We start from the raw sequence: 19,332 nt of genomic DNA on the forward strand, positions 1-19,332 counted from the left end.
GCACCAAAAAAATGAGAGCACATCCTTGAAAGACAGCCCAAGAAATCAAATATAAACAAATGTAAGCAATACTTAGAAATGAGAGGAGCTGTGTGGGAACAGCTTCACTTCAGAAGGTTTCTAACTAAAACTATAGCACAAAGAAGTATTCACAATGGCAACTGCAAATTCTGTCAAATCTGTATTTCCTTCAAAATGATATAAACAGAAGATTGTCTGAAGTTCGATTTTTGGGTTCTCATTATCCAAACTTGGGAACAAATAACCACATTATAGAGACAACCACTCCATTTTCCATTCTTTCTTTCCAGTGTTGTGGAAAACAAACCAAGGTGGGAGGAGGCAAGAGAGAAAGGAAGCGCTGCTGTGATGAAAGCTTCACTTCTCATCCCCTTAAATCTGTCTTCAACACTACAGTACAAGTCAGTGCTGCTCAAGTGATCTTCTTAGAGAATGAAAGTCTTTTCCTGCACCCTGAGACCTGTACAATTACTGGCTTTCAACAGAGTTTCCAGCAAACAGTCCTCAAAGGTATTTAAGTAGCTAAAGGCAAAGCAATCATTTGCTGGAATTGTCCAAAGTACTAAGGTGACTAGCACTGATTTCTATTGACCAGACTTTACACTTCCAAGCTGTTCAGGGGCTTTATACAAAACCAGTTAGTCGCTGATTTAGCACCTGAATGCCTCTGAGAAGCTCCTTTACATGTGCCTAGCTGACATCAGAGAACGGAATTTAGGTTCCCAAATCCAAAAACTAAAACAAAACAAAGCAAAACAAAAAAATCCCTACAGAGATTATTAGTTATACATAGGTTGTAATTTAGAGAAACAGGTGATAATTGGTAGGCATACACCACAATCTTTTTTCTAAACACAAACAATACCCTCACGCAGTTTGTTTTCCATTTAAATGTTAATTGCCCCAAAAGCCAATGAGCAAGTTGCTAGTCAGAGGTAGTGCACAACTTTTCATCAACAGAACTTTAACAATTTCAGACCTCGTTGCAGGGTCTTGACTTAGGTTATTTGACACTTTCTGCCCCTGCAGGAGTTTTGTACTTCAATCACGTGATTCCCCAGCAATCTGCAAATAATAGACTATTCTCTGGACTTGTTCCAACAGTTCCATGTCCTTTTTATGTTGAGGACACCAGAACTGCACACAATGCTCCAAAGTGAGGTCTCATGAGAGTAGAGGGGCAGGATCACCTCCCTCAACCTGCTGGTCACTCTCCTTTTGATGCAGTCCAGGACACAGTTGGCTTTCTGGGCTGCAAGTGCACACTGAACCCGGCTCATGTTCATTTTTTCATAAACCGACACCCCCAAGTCCTTCTCCGCAAGGCTGCTCTGAATCTCTTCTCTGCCCAACCTGTAGCTGTGCCTGGGATTGACTCAACACAGGTGTAGGACCTTGCACTTGGCATGGTTAAACTTCATGAGGTTGGCATCAGCCCACCTCACAAGTGTGTCAAGGTCCCTCTGGATGGCATTCCTTCCCTCCAGCTTATCAACCGAACCACACAGCTTGGTGTCATCGGCAAACTCGCTGAGGGCGCGCTCAATCCCACTGTCCATGTCAGCAACAAAGATGTTGAAGAACACCGGTCCCAACACCCATCCCTGAGGGACACCACTCGTTACTGGTCTCCAGCTGGACATTGAGCCATTGACCACAACTCTTTGTGTGCAGCCATCCAGCCAGTTCTTTATCCACCGAGTGGTCCATCCATCAAATTGATGTCCCTTCAATTTAGAGACATGGATGTTGTGTGGGACAGTGTCGAATGCTTTGCACCAGCCCAGGTAGATGACATCAACTGCTCTACCCCTGTCCATCAGTTCTGCAGCCCCATCATTGAAGGCCACCAAATTGGTCAGGCAGGATTTCCCCTTAGTGAAGCCATGCTGGCTGTCACCAAGCACCTTGTTGATTTTCATGTGCCTTAGCATGCCATCCAGGAGAATCTGCTCCAAGATTTTGCCAGGCAGAGAGGTGAGACTGACTGGTCTGTAATTCCCTGGGTCATCCATTCTCCCCTTCTTGTACTCTTCCCTGTACTCATCCCTGTACCCTTCCCAGGTCACCTGTCCTTGCTTCCACCTTTTATAAGCCTCTTTTTTCATTTGAATTTTCCTCAGAAGCTCCTTATCCATCCAAGGAGGTCTCCTGGCCCTCCTGCTGCACTTCCTTCTGGTTGGGACGCAACACTCCTGAGCTTGGAGCAGGTGATCCTTAAATATCAACCAAAAGATGACCACAGAAACATGTTTCAGCAGTTCCATTTTTACTTCTGTTAATTAATGATGGAAGTGTGTTCCTGGAGTTGTCTACCCGAGAAATCACATTTTTTTAAAGAGTAAAAAATGCTGAGCTCAGGTATTTTGTTATGCAGAATATATGTCTAAAGTGGATATAGAAGTTAAATACCTTCCAGTGAGAATGGAAAAGCCTCATCGTTTTGCCCCAACTGCTATTGTGGAAAATGGGAAACCTGTTAATCAACAAGTCAATGCTGAAAAAAAATATTTGAAGAATATTACAGAAAATTTCAGAATATTACCAACTGTGTTACTTTTATCTCTGACAACATTTTTAATGTCTGTTAGGTTCCACTTGCTGCTGGCCTACCCTGCTGCCATTATGCTGGCTCCAGGCATAGAATAACCCATTGCTATCCACAGCCTCCCTGCACTGAGCAGATCTGCAGACTTGCAAAGCCAAGCACACAGTCTCCTGCAGGACACAAACTACTAAACCACTCTCAAAAGTCAGTCTCAAAGGCCTGTCAGCCTTAATTCCTCAGAGACACCTCACGGCAAGAGGTGAGATGTTACAGACAGCTGAAAGACAACATAGCTCATACTGCAACTGTGATAAATACTATAGTGTCTTCTTATTGTGGAAAACTGTATTCCTGACAATTTTCTCCAAAATTCATCTTTAGGTGGGTCTATGCTCAGGCCTAACTGTATTTTATGCGCTCATGCTTTTTAATAATGATGCACTTCCCTGGTGATGAACTCAAGGAAATTAGAAATAGGGTTTATGACACAATTTTGGCTAAAATCTTAATTGATTTACTTCTGATTTTCTCATATTTTAGTATTTATTGGACTTAAAATTTATCATTTTACTCTTATTGATACTACCTTGCTTCCTTGGAATCTGTATTTTTTATTTAGCCAAAACACTCACTGACACAAAAGGAATAAATCCAAGGCCCAATCCTGGTCCCATGTTTAGGCTTATAATGAGGACGTTTTCACAGTGGATTACTTTTTTTTCCCCATTCAGCTTAAATACAAGTACTATCAATTTAACCTCTGTCATGTTATTTTCTGATTTTGCTTTCACACGCATGTGCAGGTTTCTGTATTTAAAATAACGTCCATAGAACTTAGTACGCAGCACAAAGCTTAAAAGGCATAATTTAATCATTACAACATAAATGGCACTATTTGTCATTTATGTATTACTGATATAGCTACATATTTCAGTGCCGAAATAGTGTTATGTATTTCTGATACAGATGTATTGTCAAGTGACAAACTGAATGTAGTGATTCCACTGAGGTCACACATACTAAAAAAGCACGTTTGTTTTTTTACCTTACTAATTTCCTAATTGCAGAGAATGTTTGTGCATATATTTAATTTAATTTAATTTTTCATAAGCCCTTAAGTGTGTTCTTCAAATGAAGCCTGTGTTTGGGCTTGATGTTGACAGTGCATTCCTGACCAATTTACATAAGAGAACACTAACTGAATTTTGACACCAAACTCTTCCCTGAGAGTGTATGTTTCATGCTGTTCTGCCTTGTAACTCTGTCTCTATAGTAGAAATGCATACTTTGGATCTTTGTTCTTCAGGTCTCCTGTAACATCCACTATTCAGCCAGAAGCATGTTTCACGTGTTGTATTTCCAGGTGATAAAACACTCACGCTATTCCTAACTTAAAGGTCAGAGCCCAAGCTGCTCTTTCTTGCAGTTGCATTTCCAGCATTTAGATGCTCAGAGCAAGTAATATACCAAATAATTCAGGTCACAGAACAACATTCTGTATGATGAAATGCAAGTGTTTTGCTGGAAGCATGATTTCTTGCCTTTTTTTATTAGATGTAAATGGGCTTCATGGACAGATTGAGACTGTAAAACAAGTAACTTCTGGGGCAAAAAGTGATCTTATAAGTAAGTTCACCTCTACACTAAATATGAAAATATTGCTTTCTTTCCAACTCTTAATTTTTGAGGTAGAAACACAGACTTTTCAAGATGAAGGCTTCTACCTTTGGGAGAATTTCTTCCATCTGGTTGGAAAACAAAACAAAACAGCAGGTCTCCTGAGTCTCAGAATGAGGAGCAGGATTTAAAAAAATCTAATTTCTTATGAACTTTTTCCCTATTACATTTTATTTGCCGGCAAAGGAAATATGTAACCACATATTGACAAAAATATCTGAGACTCAAAGTCTTATGGTCTGGGAGAGACATCAGCTTGTTAACGAAACTCAAATGCAAGATGAAATAGACTACCAATGTATGAGGCTTATGTTTCTGACACATAAGATAATAAACAATTATGCACACAGATTTTTAATGGTGACAGCAATAAGGGATTAAAGCATGCAATCAAGCTACAGAAATATTTAGATGATAAAATATACCTTCATATATCTTTTTACCTTTATTCAGGCAATCTCTCTTTCATACATTTACCCCTAGCCAATAAAATGTCTCCACAGTAAAGCACATCATGGGATCAGGACAACCAGTAAATATAGTATGTATATCCTTACTGTAATCTCAACCTCCTTCATATTTGGCTTTCAGCACCTAAAGATTTTTGGTTTTCAGTATCTGAAGGTCCTGAAGTGAGTGCCCTGTTAAGCCTCCCAATCTCTGCATACTGGCTACCAATGAACATCAAGACTGGCAGTTCAGTTTGGAGAATCAGGTTTTCCCTCTCAGCCTGGATTTCACTAAGATTGAACAATTTTTCTGCTCTGCATTCTGGCTGTTGAGGCCATGTGTATTTTATAGGAAAATTAGCTGCTTACAAATTATTAGCTCTGTCAACTTCGGGGATTGATGGAATATCTCCAGGTTTAGGGCTTAGTTGGTTGAGAAACCACTGCAGCAGCCTTTCTTCTGTGGTCACTCAGATATAAAAGCCTTTCAAAAGGGATGGAAATGCTGACAGAGTGTTTCCCTTGTGTGACCTTTCTACTGTATTCAGGGACCAGCTCAGTATACTTTTTAACCCTTAATGTGTGCTAAAAATTACCCCTTTTCTTCAAAACTGTAGAAAACTGTAGGGTGACAGGTACAACCAGCAACATGCTATAATTTGTTACATGGGAAATGAAGTCAAATGGAGATATTTCCCCTATTTCCCTCCCTGTATGCTCACACTCCCTCCATGTCACCCCATTGCCATGCCTGCCTGATTCCTGTGCACAGCTGCAGTGGTTGGGCTCAATGATCTTAAGGGTCCTTTCCAACCTAAATGAAGCTATGCTATGCAATGAGGTTGTCTGGGGCAGGCAGTCTGCTCCTTGTGCATTGCTATTATCTACAGGACACCATGCATGCAGGATAAGGAGCATGTGGAACAAATCTGCTGCTCCAGGTCAGAGGCCTGGCAGATCCCTACAGTGAAGAAGCTCTCTCCATGAATTTTCCTTTTTGCATGCAGCTTTTGTATCACCAGGTTCTCATATCCCTGCTGTGCAGTGAAAGCCCATGTACCCACCAAGGAAATGTGCACTGGGGCCAGGCTCGCCTGTGGGACTCCTGGGGTAAGGATGCCCAAGAAGCAGAAAGCGGGTCACCACATCTCCTCCTTCTGTTGAACCTACCCTAGAAGTATAGACAACTACTTCCTTTTTTCTTATTAAATTACATGTTGCTAGTGATTCAAGGGCTGGGGAGAAGGCTGTCAGCCTACTCCAAAATAAAGCAAAACCAGACGGCTTTGCAGGGTATGAGTAGTCAGAGCCACAGAAACAACTGCATATTGAAGTACAAGTAGCTGCACCTTTCCAACAACCAGGGAGAAAAAAATTCAACTTGGTGGGTTCTGGTATCTGGCTACTCCCTTCTGCTCTCTGTGGTGGCCTTGCCAGGGCTTTCTCCCCAGTCTGGCAAAGCAGGGCCAGCTCTATGCCCTATCTGCTGCTGCCATGCTTAAAGCTCCAAAATCAGGAAACTGAGTTTAAAAAGAATCACAACGTAATAAACATGAAAAACAAATCCAGATTTTTTTTTCCCATTTCCTCAGCCTTCTGGGGTCTGGTTCACATTCTCAAGCTTTTCTTCACATTCTTCTCATTCTAAAATGAAATCTGACATCATCACCAGATTCCCAAGACCCATGGCTTTAAAGAGAAAAGTCCAGTACTGTGGGAGTTGCGATAAAATGATAAAAATAACTGTCTTATTCCTTTTCTCCCTTAAAAGTCATTCAAGACAGTGACGAGCTGAAGCAGATCCTTTCTGCAGCATTCCCACCTAATGGGGACAACTGAAGTCTAGCTATGTATATATTTAAAAGAAATCTATACTTAAAGAACAAAGAAAGACAGAAAAAGTCTGAGATCAACCTTAACTAAATTGTGTAACAATCCCTAAAATGTAAATGAAAATTCATAATCATACATCAAAAAGATTAGTGTTCAAAATGGGATAGAAGAGGGATCTCAAATCTTCTGCCTTCAAAATCAGCATCACATCTGCGGTTAGCAATTTTACTCTGGAACTGCAAATTTTTTTACTGATCATTTTTACAGATCAGCAAAATAAATCAAAATTATTTATAAACATTATTTCTAACTCGTAAACTGCTGCAGACTTCCCTAACAGAGGCCAACTGCCAGCACAATGATTATTATCTAAACTGCATATTCGCACTCCCAAACTGCAGAAATATAGATCAAATATGAAGACTATTTCATGAAAATACCCTAATTTCCCATCTGAAAGCCACAATCCTGTAATGCAATCCATAATGCAATGGCTGTATGCATGGCCAGCCACCGAAAACGTCACACCACTAAACAACCCACTGACTAATCAACAAGCCTGCCCAGAATGCTGTTTTTCATCATTGATAATACTTTTAGGGATCAAATTGAGTGAGTTGCAAGTATGAATTACCTGGAAATTGCAAACTGATGTCAGTGATGTTGCTGTTTATCTGCCCTGGGTGACCTGAAAGCTGGAGCTTGCAAACCTCTACAGGAAAGAGCAAAACTCCAGCATTCCTTTCAGCTCCACCCAGACAATCACAGTGACTTTGTGGTGCTGGGGTGGGGGTTGCGGAGGTGAGATTCAGAGAACAATTTATTCTCAAAATCCCAAAACCACCTGCAAGCAGTTTCTCATCCAGGTTCTGCCCTGAGAATCTCAACCTGAGTACATCCACTAATGTTTTATGCATGCCCTCCCCCCAGATTTTGCTTTTCACATTACCAACAATGAAGCAATCTTATTTACTGACTGCATTTCCATCATTAACCATAGAAACGTAATAGTAATGGGCAGACGATACATTCCAAGTAATAGGCTGCAGACTAAGTGATGAACAAAGTCCATAGCCATTCATGAGGAAAATGGGTTTGTTTTTTCCATCCTGTTTGAACAGGTCTGGTTGGCTCAGTTGGCAACTTTATCAACTACAATTTCTGTGTGGAAATATAGTTGAAATACCATTGTATTAATGAAAATACCATATAGCTTAGGTGCTGTGACAGCTCACAGATTAGTGAAGCTAACCATCTAGCAATAGTTAGCATCTATGCCCTCAAGATACTACATCATCCAGTTGATTTCAGGGGATAAAAATCTTTGCAAAGTTCAACATCCATGCAAGTTTTCAGCATCTGGCAATGTTACTTCACTACAAAGTTATGCCCCAATTTTAAACAGCAACAACTGAACAGTGCTGGTAACTCCCAGGCATAAGGTTTGCAGGCCAATGCTCAAACACAACAGGGTTTATAATGACTTAAGTGCAAAGAATGTTTCACCATGTCCATCCTGAAGTCTCTTTCTCACACATCTGAAATCGAAGTTGTCACTGTTAGACAAGTAATGTCAAAAAGAAAATGCTTTTTGATTTCACACTAAAAGGAACCAAGAAGTCAGGTACATGTCTGAAACATGTCTGTGCACCACAGACTGTAAATTTTCTAGGTGGAAACATTCAAGGTACTAAAATGGCAGATGAACCTACCAGCCAGCAACAACCAAAGGTACATGGTAGGGAAAGTAAAAGCCAGGAGTGCTGGGATAGGGTATCAGACAAACATCAACTGCTGCCGAAGGACTGAAGAAGCATCAGTGGGTTTGCTGGCGAGGAAAACAGATAGTTAAGATGATGAGCAGCTGGAGTGGGAAATATCAGCCAATCCCAGTTGGAAGATGAACAGTAATTTTCTACCATTACCTCAATTAGAGATACAGAATGTTTTTGCTGGAACCTGGGACAGAAATTCACTCCTTCAGAGCAATGACTAGAATCTGAACCCTCAAGTCTTCATCAGTTTGCTTTTCCCACCTTGAAAGCTGTCTCTCAAGAGGAGGAGAGTTCTATAACTTTTAGCCTGAGACTCTTTAGAAGCCATCACTCTTCAGGATTTAGTTACGCAATAGTGAGAATATCAGTTTACTGATACACTGATGGAATTTCCAACTAAATTGATCACAATCAACTTTTTAATTTTCTTTTAAACACATATACTTCTAAGACTTCACAATGGAGCTTGATACACTGTATTCAGAAATGGTTATCTGTAGGCACATCAAAATATGGCTTAAATTAGTAACAAAAAAGAAACTCTGCTTGCAACTGACAGCAGACATACTCCTTCAACTTCTGTGAAAACTGCAATACAATCTGCATGCAGTTTCACCTAGTTCAAAGTCTCACCTCCTTCTATAGACCAATATAGGCTAAATATGTAAGAAATTTTTCCAGCATGACTATCAGTGATTGCCATGTTTAATACTAGCAGACAATGGAACTTATACCAGATAGGAAATAAAAATAAATGTTAATTATCTTGCTGGGTATGAGAAAACAGATGACATTTGGAGCTAGCATTATTGTAAACAGGAAAAAGGTATGAAAGCTACTTAACTTAGAGGTTTATAAATACCAGATATACACAGCAGGAGGAGGCTGGCAGCTTAAGAAAGGAGAAGTGCAACTCTGTAATAATAAGCGAATGAGAAAAACAGAAAGAGAGCGTATGCGAAATTTCTGGGAAGACCCACTTTTGTCTGAGACAATTTTAATTATGTTTTTTATTGGACAGATGCTCAATGTGGTAGGAGAAATCTGTCTTGATTTATACACTAACATAGTTTACCTGATTCTCTTTCCTAAGGCAACAAAAACGCACAGATTGGGACCACCATGGCAATGTGGCAAAATGCAGAGGATCAGCCCCACAACCCTCCCCAGAGCACCATAGCAAAGCACTGAGCCATATCCTGCAAACATTTATGCCCAAACTGAACTTCATGTACTGTGATTAATTTCCCTGACAACATGTGGGTTTCATTGCAGCACAAAAAACCAAACACAGACTTACGTATTTTTAGGATCAGGACCTACTTAGCACTAGTCAGGCGTGATTTAATACGTCTGTACTTGATGTGCAGCTTACAAAATGTGAGAGAATTCTGTGTTTTGGTAGTTTGGGTTTTTCCCAGAACAGTGTGTATATTGTTTCAACATTAATGATGAAAGTTGCATTCTCTGCACTGATGTTTATTTAAACAATTATTATGTTGTCTAATGCAGCTGGGAATGGAGGTACAGTAGCCTCATATTTAAAAGCATGGCCTTCTATAGAACATTAGAGAGCTCTAGTGGGCATGTTGCCCATTTCTGATTCCCTAGTGGCTTCTATTCTTCCCAGGAATTAATGTTCTATTTAGAATGTATCTGTACAACATTTTCCCTGTGTTGGTCAAGTATCAACAATTCAGTTATTACTTTACGCGTACTACTGTGTATGCTAGGCCAGATTGTTCAAATACCCTTTGGTAGAAGAGATGATGAAGCATTTCTAATCCCAGAATAGTGCCACAAAAAAAAGGGCTACATCAGGGATGTACAATAAAAAGGCAGGAAAAGACTTTCTGTTGAGTTACTAAGTTGCAGGAACTCCTGTGGATTGTGTTTCATGCAACAATCAAGATGTAGATCAGCATTAATATTCACAAGATATGTATATAGTTCAGCATCAGTCTTTGCAAAACTGGAAGTCATGCATACACATATGCATACATAACCTCATGCACAGATCAAGAAATATTCCTATTATGGCATTTAAGCTATTTGCAAAGTTGGGAGGCAATGGCTTCAAACCCTGTCAGTAAGCCCCTACAGTACAATTTCAATCAGTATCATTCAGGATAGGATACAGATGGGATGTAGTATCCCTTAGCTGCAAGCCCAATGCTCACCAGTTATACTGGGAATCTCTAGAGTGACTTCCCAGAGAATTAGTTCAGACTTCCAGTGATGATTCAGAAACGTTTATACATTCGCACACAAATAAAATAAGGAAAAAGAGATAGGAACAACCTTCTCTGAAACAAGTAAAGACCTTCATGTCCTGATGAAAAATAGTAAAGAATGAATTTACTATTAATTACAATATTCTTCAGGTATTTTTTCAGTTATCTATTCCAATGCTAAACACTGGTTCCAAAATCAACATTTCATATGTGCAGCTCTAAAACTGTCGCTAGGTTTGAAAAGTAGCATCTGAAGTTAGGGATACTCTTTTTTAATTATTCATGGTTAATTATGATTAACTCAGTATTTTTTCACCATTCACTATGAACTTCTAACTGAGCATGAAAGAATTTGCATGTGACATATATTGTCCATCATGCAACCTTCTGCTTCACTTTTAAATATTCAACATGTTTTCCAGCTGTAGAGGTTGAATTGTACAATGAAATTAAAAGAATTGAAGTTTTAAACTTTATAATTCTTATAACTTTACAAATACTCACATTTCAAAGTTAGGTTATGTTCATTGCCAATAAGATCAATTTAAAAGCAGCACATATTTAATAATACTGACTTCTGCTTCTGACCCAGGATTTGTTTTCTTCCAAAAACATATTCAGTGCACAAGACTGTCCAAAGACCACTGAAATCAATGGAAAGGCCACTAGTGACTTTGATGGAATATGGACTGGGCTTTGAGTGTAACACTGCTGAGTTTATTGACTTCATTGACAAGGGCTGAATTTGGATTTGAGAGATGTAAAGCGGTTCATACAATGTACCTTTAACAAAAGGCATGCATTTTAACCCCACCCTTCCACTCCAGGAATTTAGAGAATTTTGTTCTGTTTGCTCTGTTAAGAAGCCCCAGCACTTACACAGGTAAAATGACTGAAACACATACAGTTTCTTGTACTTACAGGTGTCTGTCTTGAGCTGATTGTTGGTAATTCCAAAATACTGAGGATTTTCAATGACAGGAATCTTCGTCATCCCAATGATGACTGCGTCAGGACCCCCCTCAGAAGAAGAAGGAGTGTTACTGCCATTTGAGATGTGGTGGAGGGGACTGGCTGAATCATCATCATTGCTGATAACTGAAGAAGGACCTAGAGTTAGAAACAAAGATTTTCCTGTAACTTGGCACATGGTTCCTTTCCCTCAGATAATTTCTTGTTTTGTTTTTTTTTTGGGAGGTTTTCTTGGACCGGTTTGTCCTCCATTCCCATAGTCAACAGCAATCTTTGTGTGCCTTGTTGACCTTACCTCAGGAATTTTATGTCTGCTTGCAGATAGAGAACCATGGGATTTTTCTATTAAGCATTGGAATGTGAAGCAAATTTTTGGACTGGTAGATCACTGAGGCTAAATACATCAGGATCTGTATTGTGTTACTGGGAATGACCACCAAATTTGCTGAAATCTTTCTGTCATTCTCAGAAATAAGCTTTGAAATACACACATTAACTTTTTACCATATACCCTGCTTGGATCACAAAGCAATAATTGCCAGAAATCCAGGGAATGCCTGCCCTCCCTTTGAGGTGGCCTTATAACAAGACAAGACACACGGGAGATAGGCTCATCCTGATGCAGGAAGCTGGATTTCTGAAAGTCAACACAGTCAAAATCCAAGGGACAATTTGAACATAAGCTGTAGAGCTGATGCTGAGAAGAGTAGTGGGAAAGACATATCCCACCCCATCCATACCTCAGCCTATTCACCTTCCAGAAAAAGGTCTATTTTTATCAGTAACTCAGTGTTAGTTTTGTTTTCACTCTGCACTTTATATTTTTAATGAAAGTGCCACAGAGATAAAACCTCCTAAAAAAAAGTCTTGTTTAGCAGTGTCCCATTTCTGTGAGTTGCAGGGGCCTTTGATCTGACAACAAGATCAGCCCAAATGACAACTGCACTCTTGCCAACTAACCCTGCCATTTAAATTCCACATTACATCTTACAGTTTACATCCAGTATTCAAAGAAAACCAGAATCACCATTTAGCAGCAACAACACTTTGCCTAATCTCCCCACTGAAGAGCCAGCAGAGCTCACACACGTCACATTTCACTTTGTTTGCCATTCATGTTAACCAGGGGTTTTGGGGTAGCATTCATCTTCTAACTGTAACAACCAAAGACAATGCTGGAAACAGATGACAAAATTCACCCTCTGGAAGTGCCTATTCTGGAATGGTATCCTTAGATGGCACCTGTGTTTACCCTGTGGGCAGCAGTGACAGCTGCCCCTCAAAGAAGGGATGACTAAAAGCTGTGTTTACTCTGGGTCAGCAGTCACCCCATTGCAAAATGTTGGAGCCCCTCATGCTGAGTTTTAGGTTGGACAAAAGGAACAGTGCAGAGGCAAGACAGAGCTGAGCAACTCCCCACATAGCATTTGTGTCTGTGGCAAGATGGGGGGTGTGAAGGGGAGAGAGAACAAGAATGGAGAACATCAGTAGGTCCTGTACACACAGCATTGAGGACCTGCAAGAAGATAGGCAGGATCCACCACAGCGCACACAGAGTTAAGGAGGAAGATGAGTACTAGGACAGTCCCAGACACAGCAGCCGAGAAAGGGCAGCTTTAAAGAAAAGAAACTCTTACTCTTTTGTGGCTCACTGTATCATTAAGAAAAACACTTTATCATCGCATGGCATGGCTAACAGGAATAAAACTTAAATAATTTGGCATGTGGCTATTCAACCTTAGAGACTCAAGTGTATGCCCACAGCTTTCCTTTCTCCCCAGTTGGTTTAATGGTGCATGAGGGAAATGTTCTCATAATTTGAAAAGTACTTCCCTCCATGGCCTGAAACATTAGAGGTAATTTTTCAAATACCTTGCACTTCACTAGAAACTCACTGTTGACAAATATAAGTGAAGCCTAGATCTCTGCAATTTATAAAGTGAAATGTTAATATCAAGTCTGGTTTTGCCATTACTGATCACCCAGGTCCTTGAACGACTGATTCTACTAGGAAAGCTGCCAGGATTAAGAGTTGTTGGTGGTGATTTCTCTAATGAAGTGCAGAGCCTAATAAATTGTGAGAAAGGGTCCCTCAGACGGCACACAAGATACTACATGAAGTGACAACACATTTTTCAGGTGCATGAGAATTGTGTTCAGAAGATCAGAGTGAAAACCCATTTAAAACTCCATCCTATTTTGACAGACATTTTTATGCCTCTAAACTTTCTGATGGTCAAGCTAATGGATACAAAAAGCAGGCTGGCAAATAGACATTTTCTTGCAAAAATAAAGTCCTTTTATAATAATAAAAGTTTAGTATGAGGGTTAAATCCCCCACCTTAGAGCAAATGGCTCTGTAATTTAACAGAGGAATGTCCTTTTCAGCCCTGCTGTTCTCTGCTGCAAAGAAGGAAAATTTTTTGTCATTGTTTGCTTCCACCACACATGCAGTGATGGCAGGGTAAAGTGACCATTACCATTTCAAGGTGTTAAAGTGGGATAATGAATAGAAACTCATTCTGTTCATCAAATCATTTCCGCACTACTCCAAGACCCAATTTTGCATAGTGGACTAATTTTTCAATCAGTATAAAGCACAAAGTGCTGTAGGTGAAAAGTAGACAATTGTTCTGTAAATCTATTTAGTCAGTTAGGCTAACTTGTAAAAACTAGTCTTCCATGTGGTATGAAGCAGGCTAAAAGCATATTCAGCTCCCTGATGTAGGTGAGGAAAGCCTGGAAAATGATGTGATTTCCAAAGCAATTCCTATCAGTATGAAACAGTTTAGGACAAATTCAACTCTCGAAACCTTGTGCTGTGTCACTTAGTGGTCCCTCTCACTTACTAACAAGTAATCAGCCCATGCAATCGTCTTTAGTAGTAGTTGTTTGGGTTCAAAAATCCTATTTCCTGTATATTTCTTCTCTAATTAAGACAATGAGAACTCAACAGATGGAAATTTTTGTGTTGAGCTCACAACCTTTCAAACTTCCCTTTTGCTGGGATCTTTTTGTCAACCTAAGCAAACTGGTACATAAACTGTTTCCCGACTTGCTTATTTGCCAGACTGTTCACTTAACATAAAGTTACTTCAAATTTTTTTAATGCACTAAGCCACATTACAGTTACAGGCCAGCACTGTGGCTGGCTATGACTGATTTTCTAGTAATGCAAAACCATCTTTCAGGATGCAAGATGAGGCCATCACCTGGTCTGACAAGAAGCTAGAGCTCTCCTTTTCTGCATATGTGCTGAGGTCAAGATGAAGGGTAATTTCTTAAAGCACCTTAAAATAGGGTTTCATCCACATGAAATGGGGTCACTGAATTACTTGTCAAAGGCAGAATGAGTATGATAATTACCCTCAGTCACTTATCACTTAGTCTGTTTTTTATAAAATCTGCTGTTCGTTTCACGCCTTAAATCTGAAAATTTTAGACAAAGCATCTTTTGTGGAAGTGAAAATCATGGGTTGTCAACAGCCATTAGCTATTGCCAATATCTGACTCACAGTCAGGTTGATCTTTTCAGAAAACTCCGGAGATCTTTTCCACCTTCAAATGTGCTACCCAACATCTCCACTTGATTTCATTTTTAGACTGTCTTTCTTATCTTAGAAATATAGAATTCAGAGCCACATGAGAAATGGAAGCCCTGGAGAAAAAAACAGGAGAGCTGTACACTGCGGGGCTAAATTTCTCCTGTCTGATTTTGAGCTAAAAGCCTGTCCCACCACCACCTAGGTGATGTCATTCTGCACCACATAGGCCCAAGAAAAATTCCTTCTGTGTATAAAACCCAGCAGCTCTCTGAAAAAGTGGTGACATGTAAGAAAACAAATTATATTTGAAACTGACAAGGTACAATAAAGCCAAAATACCTCCCACACCTAGGTTGTGAATTATCTTCAGCTTGTGGTATGTGACACCCAGAACAGCAAACTTCCCTTACTGCACGTCCCACAGAAAACTGGAGACAATCAAAAACTGCTGAGGGTGGCGCATGGTTTGCCTTCACTAGTGCCAGCACCCCTCCCTGAAACATAACTCACTTCTGTGCTACCTCTTCAACATTGCAGGCCTGCACTGTCCTTTACCTCAGTGGTTTCAATAAAGGTGAGTTTCCTTCGGTTTAGAAGTAAAATTTAATAAAACTAACTGGTTTTAAGGTGTGCAGCTATTTCTGGCCAGGAGAAGAAGTTTCATGGTTATGAAACACAGACTTTCCTGCTGCTTGTATTGCCATTGCAGTTATTGCAGTTTTAACAGGCACACATAATTTCAGATTTCTGCTAATATGTAGGTAGCTGGCTGTGGCAACACACCTATCAGCTGCCACTGGAATAATCCACATAACCTCCCTGTATACCAAAGTATAGAAAAAGTCCAAAATGAATACTGGCATGACTCAGATAAGCAGGCTCAGGCAAAAAGTACAGAGAGGCTCTCAAATCCAGAATCAGAAAGAACATATTGCTTTTGTTTGAACCTGGCTTGGCCTTGCAAGCCCATATTTGGACTTCAGTTTAGACGGTGGCAGACAAGCACTGTGCCCATCAACTTCTCCCTCCACCTACAGTGTAAAAGATATAAGCAATCTACTCTGCATGTTTGCTCTCCAAGCTCTACTAAGATCTTCTGGAGGCTACAATATCCCGCGTCCTCCTTGCAACACACTTCCATTTGTCACACATCACTCCAGTTACTCCTGAAGTCACTACTAATATCTCAAGCCCAGTGGGAAACAACAGAAGTAATAATTAAAAAAACAGCTGATTTAAGGTTTGTGTTGGAGATGTGTAGGTACAACAATGCATCTGCTTAGTCAAGTCTTGTGAGACAGCTCAGCTAAAAGGGATTGTTTATAGAGATGATTTTGTGCTGTGATGTTTTAACAATTATTGCTCCTTCCATGAAAAATTATGTTGACTGCTAGCAAGATTTCTCAACTGACCTTTCACTAGCGCTGGCTTTTCTTACTCCCTCTTGGAACAGGGAGCAGTCTGTGCCGGGACATAGTAATAGCACAGCAAGTCAAAAGCAGGACATGTCTCACAGTCAGCACCACCTCTGCTGAATTTCAAGACCACACTAAATCTTGTCTCTTTTTCCTCTTGGGAGGGGTATACTTTTTCACTAGTTAAATAACTTGTTCTAGAAAAGTAATTACAGAAGATTTCTTTTCCCATGAGACTCCCATATTTGCTGTAGATTCTTTTTTTTTCTGCATAACTAAAAGGTAAGTTTTATGCTTCAGCAAGAGCAGATATTCAATTTTTCCTGTTATTGAGCTAAGATGCAGCTTTCTTAAGGGAACAGACATCTTTTTAGCCTAACTCCTGAATCGCTGTCTTATCTTTCACTCCCTCTAGAAGACAACTCATTAATCACGGCTTGATACATTTTTTCTAATTAAGGTTCTATAAGCTTTAATTTTGAATATTCCTTTGTGCTCTTAAGTTCAACAAATGTATGCAACTGTGATATCAAACCATGTTTATGCAATTCTATTAGACTGGATAAGAGAGCCCAGCATAATAGAAAGTAATGCAATTATGGAAACATTATTTTACATTATTGGTCTCTTAAAATGCTGCATGCTGAATACAGGGAATTGAATTATAAGACATAAATAGAACACGAGGAAAAAAATTCAAAGCTGGCTGAATAAGCTTCCCAAAGAGAAACGAGTTGCATTTCACCCTGCTTGGTGGAGCTATTCAAACTAAAGTCAGATTATTCTGCAGACCTAGAGTGGGCTTATTAAAATGACGGTCTTCGCTCTGCAGCTGCTGATACTATTAATGAGAGAAAGTTCAAGGCAAGGTGCTCCTATGCTTTCCCACAGGTTCAGTTGTGCAGAGCAATAGCATTTCTTGTCTCTCCACCTGCCCACTGGCCCTTCTTCTCTCATATCCCCATCCCTGCATTTCCCGAGGAAACAGCCATTAGTGTCAGTGAAATCATCTCAACAGTCACTGTCATGCTCATCTGTGAAATGATTTCTTATGGGGTTAATCCTCCTTTGTTTGTGGTGCAGAAAACACAAGAATAAGAGCACCCCAAGAAACATGATACCAAAGTCCATCCTGCTGAAGCACACAGCTCAAACAGTGCATGTCCTTCTATACCAGTGCAGCATACTGAGCCAAAAAACACACTGTAGACATTAAGTCTGACTCAGAAAACTAAGACTTGCCAGGCTTGGGTGTTTAGAGGATAAATAATTCCACATCTTTTGACAGGTATCATTAATCTGTTTAACTGATTTGCACCCACCAGTGCTTGTTTAAGCTTGTACTCTGCTGCTTCTTGGTATATGGGATAAGAAAAACTTTCTGACGCTGCCCAAGAGGCTCAGTTCCCATCCAAGAGCATGCTCCCAGGAAGTCAGAGGAAGAAGAGCAGAGAACTGGAGAACTTCCCTGCACCCAGCAGATAAATGCCTCTGTTCCCTGTCAGCATTCACTTCTAACAATCTCTCAACAACAGAAGGAAGGGGACTCCTTGGTGGTCTCTTGCCGCAGTGAGTGGCTGAAAATAAAGGTTTAAACTCAAGGAGCAGCCCTTAGAAGTCTGTTAATTTACAACCACTGCAAAACAAAGTGGAGACATTTGTTTGAAAATCATGACAAAACCACATAACTTTGACATAATGTTTGGATCCAAGAATCCAAGGCAGTCTGCTTTTGTTTTGATGTGAAAACCCAATGTTTTGTCTTTCCTCATTCGTTGCAGCTTCACAAGAACACTAAATTGTGTTGTTATCACTGTATCACTTTCATATAGAACAAGTAATTTACAGTGGCGGATTATTTTCTTTCCTACATAGAATAATTTAAGTAATGCATACCCTTGAGTCTAATGAAATAATATGTATGTTATTGAGCTTTACAGGACCAACTTTTCAGTGTTGCTAGGTGTCAAAATGCCTTTCCCCTGAAATGCATGTTCCTTTTCCAGGGAAAATTTATTTCAAATACCTAATTCCTCTGGAGAGCAACAAACACACAACCTGGGTAATTTCCATTGCAATGACTGAGCACAGATTTTAGCCACTCAGGTATTTCATCAAGCCTGGCTTTGAATCTAAGAGTCACAGCTGCATATTTGTTTGTTTCAGTTTTATTCTGGAGCATGATTGTGGAAGAATCCCAGTCAGTTCCTTTCAGCTGCCTTTCCTCCACAACCTCATCTACACTACCCTGTATGCACACATTCACACATCCCTTTGCATACAAGCCTACAGCATTCCAGAGGTCACATTTTCTGCAAGGGAGGTTTTCCAAACAGGGAGGACTCCCTAGGATAACTTAAGGGACCCCTTCATAACACATGTCACTCCCCAAAAGCCCTGCAACCTGCAGGTCACAGGGAATAAGACACAAGTGCCTAGGGCTGGGACAGACTGGCGGAACAGTTGACCCAAGAAGTCTCCTTTGCAGCACTGCAAAAGCCTGTAGGAAAAAGGATGAAGTCTCTAATACGTACTGGATTTGCTAGTACTGTCTGACAGACCAGAGGGCACATGACTCCCCTCTGCCCCTGCCTCACTCCAGGGCTACCTCTCTCCAGGGATGCCATCACCAAAGCCTCAGCCTGTGGTACAAAGGCTGTCAATTTCTTTCTCCTTTCAGCCAGAATGGGGGTCATTTGTGTAACAGATCTCAGAATTGCAATCTGGTATGCATCTTCAAATTCTTAAGCATGGTTACCAATAAATCCTCACAGTTCATCCTCTGTGAGATATGTGCTACTATTATTCCCCATTTGGAGGCAACAGAAGGAGTTCTTCAAAGCTCCTTTATCTGCCCAGCATT

The 19,332-nt window shown here is 40.2% G+C and overlaps 1 protein-coding gene across 3 annotated transcripts in view; it reads right to left on the reverse strand.

Annotated features, from left to right (window-relative positions):
* The window catches only part of NTRK2 (neurotrophic receptor tyrosine kinase 2), a 217,560-nt gene that overhangs the window by 87,875 nt on the left and 110,353 nt on the right, over positions 1 to 19,332 (reverse strand). For all 3 annotated transcript variants that reach the window (XM_057428725.1, XM_057428726.1, XM_057428728.1), the window contains one exon: positions 11,459 to 11,647. In XM_057428725.1, the coding sequence (XP_057284708.1) occupies positions 11,459 to 11,647 (189 nt within the window). The remainder of the gene's footprint in view (positions 1 to 11,458; positions 11,648 to 19,332) is intronic.

The sequence above is a fragment of the Pezoporus wallicus genome, unplaced genomic scaffold (genome assembly GCF_028554395.1).
Source record: "Pezoporus wallicus isolate ANWC-B61680 ecotype Strahan unplaced genomic scaffold, APGP_CSIRO_Pwel_v1 contig_708, whole genome shotgun sequence".
In the NCBI taxonomy this organism is placed as follows: Eukaryota; Metazoa; Chordata; class Aves; order Psittaciformes; family Psittacidae; genus Pezoporus; species Pezoporus wallicus.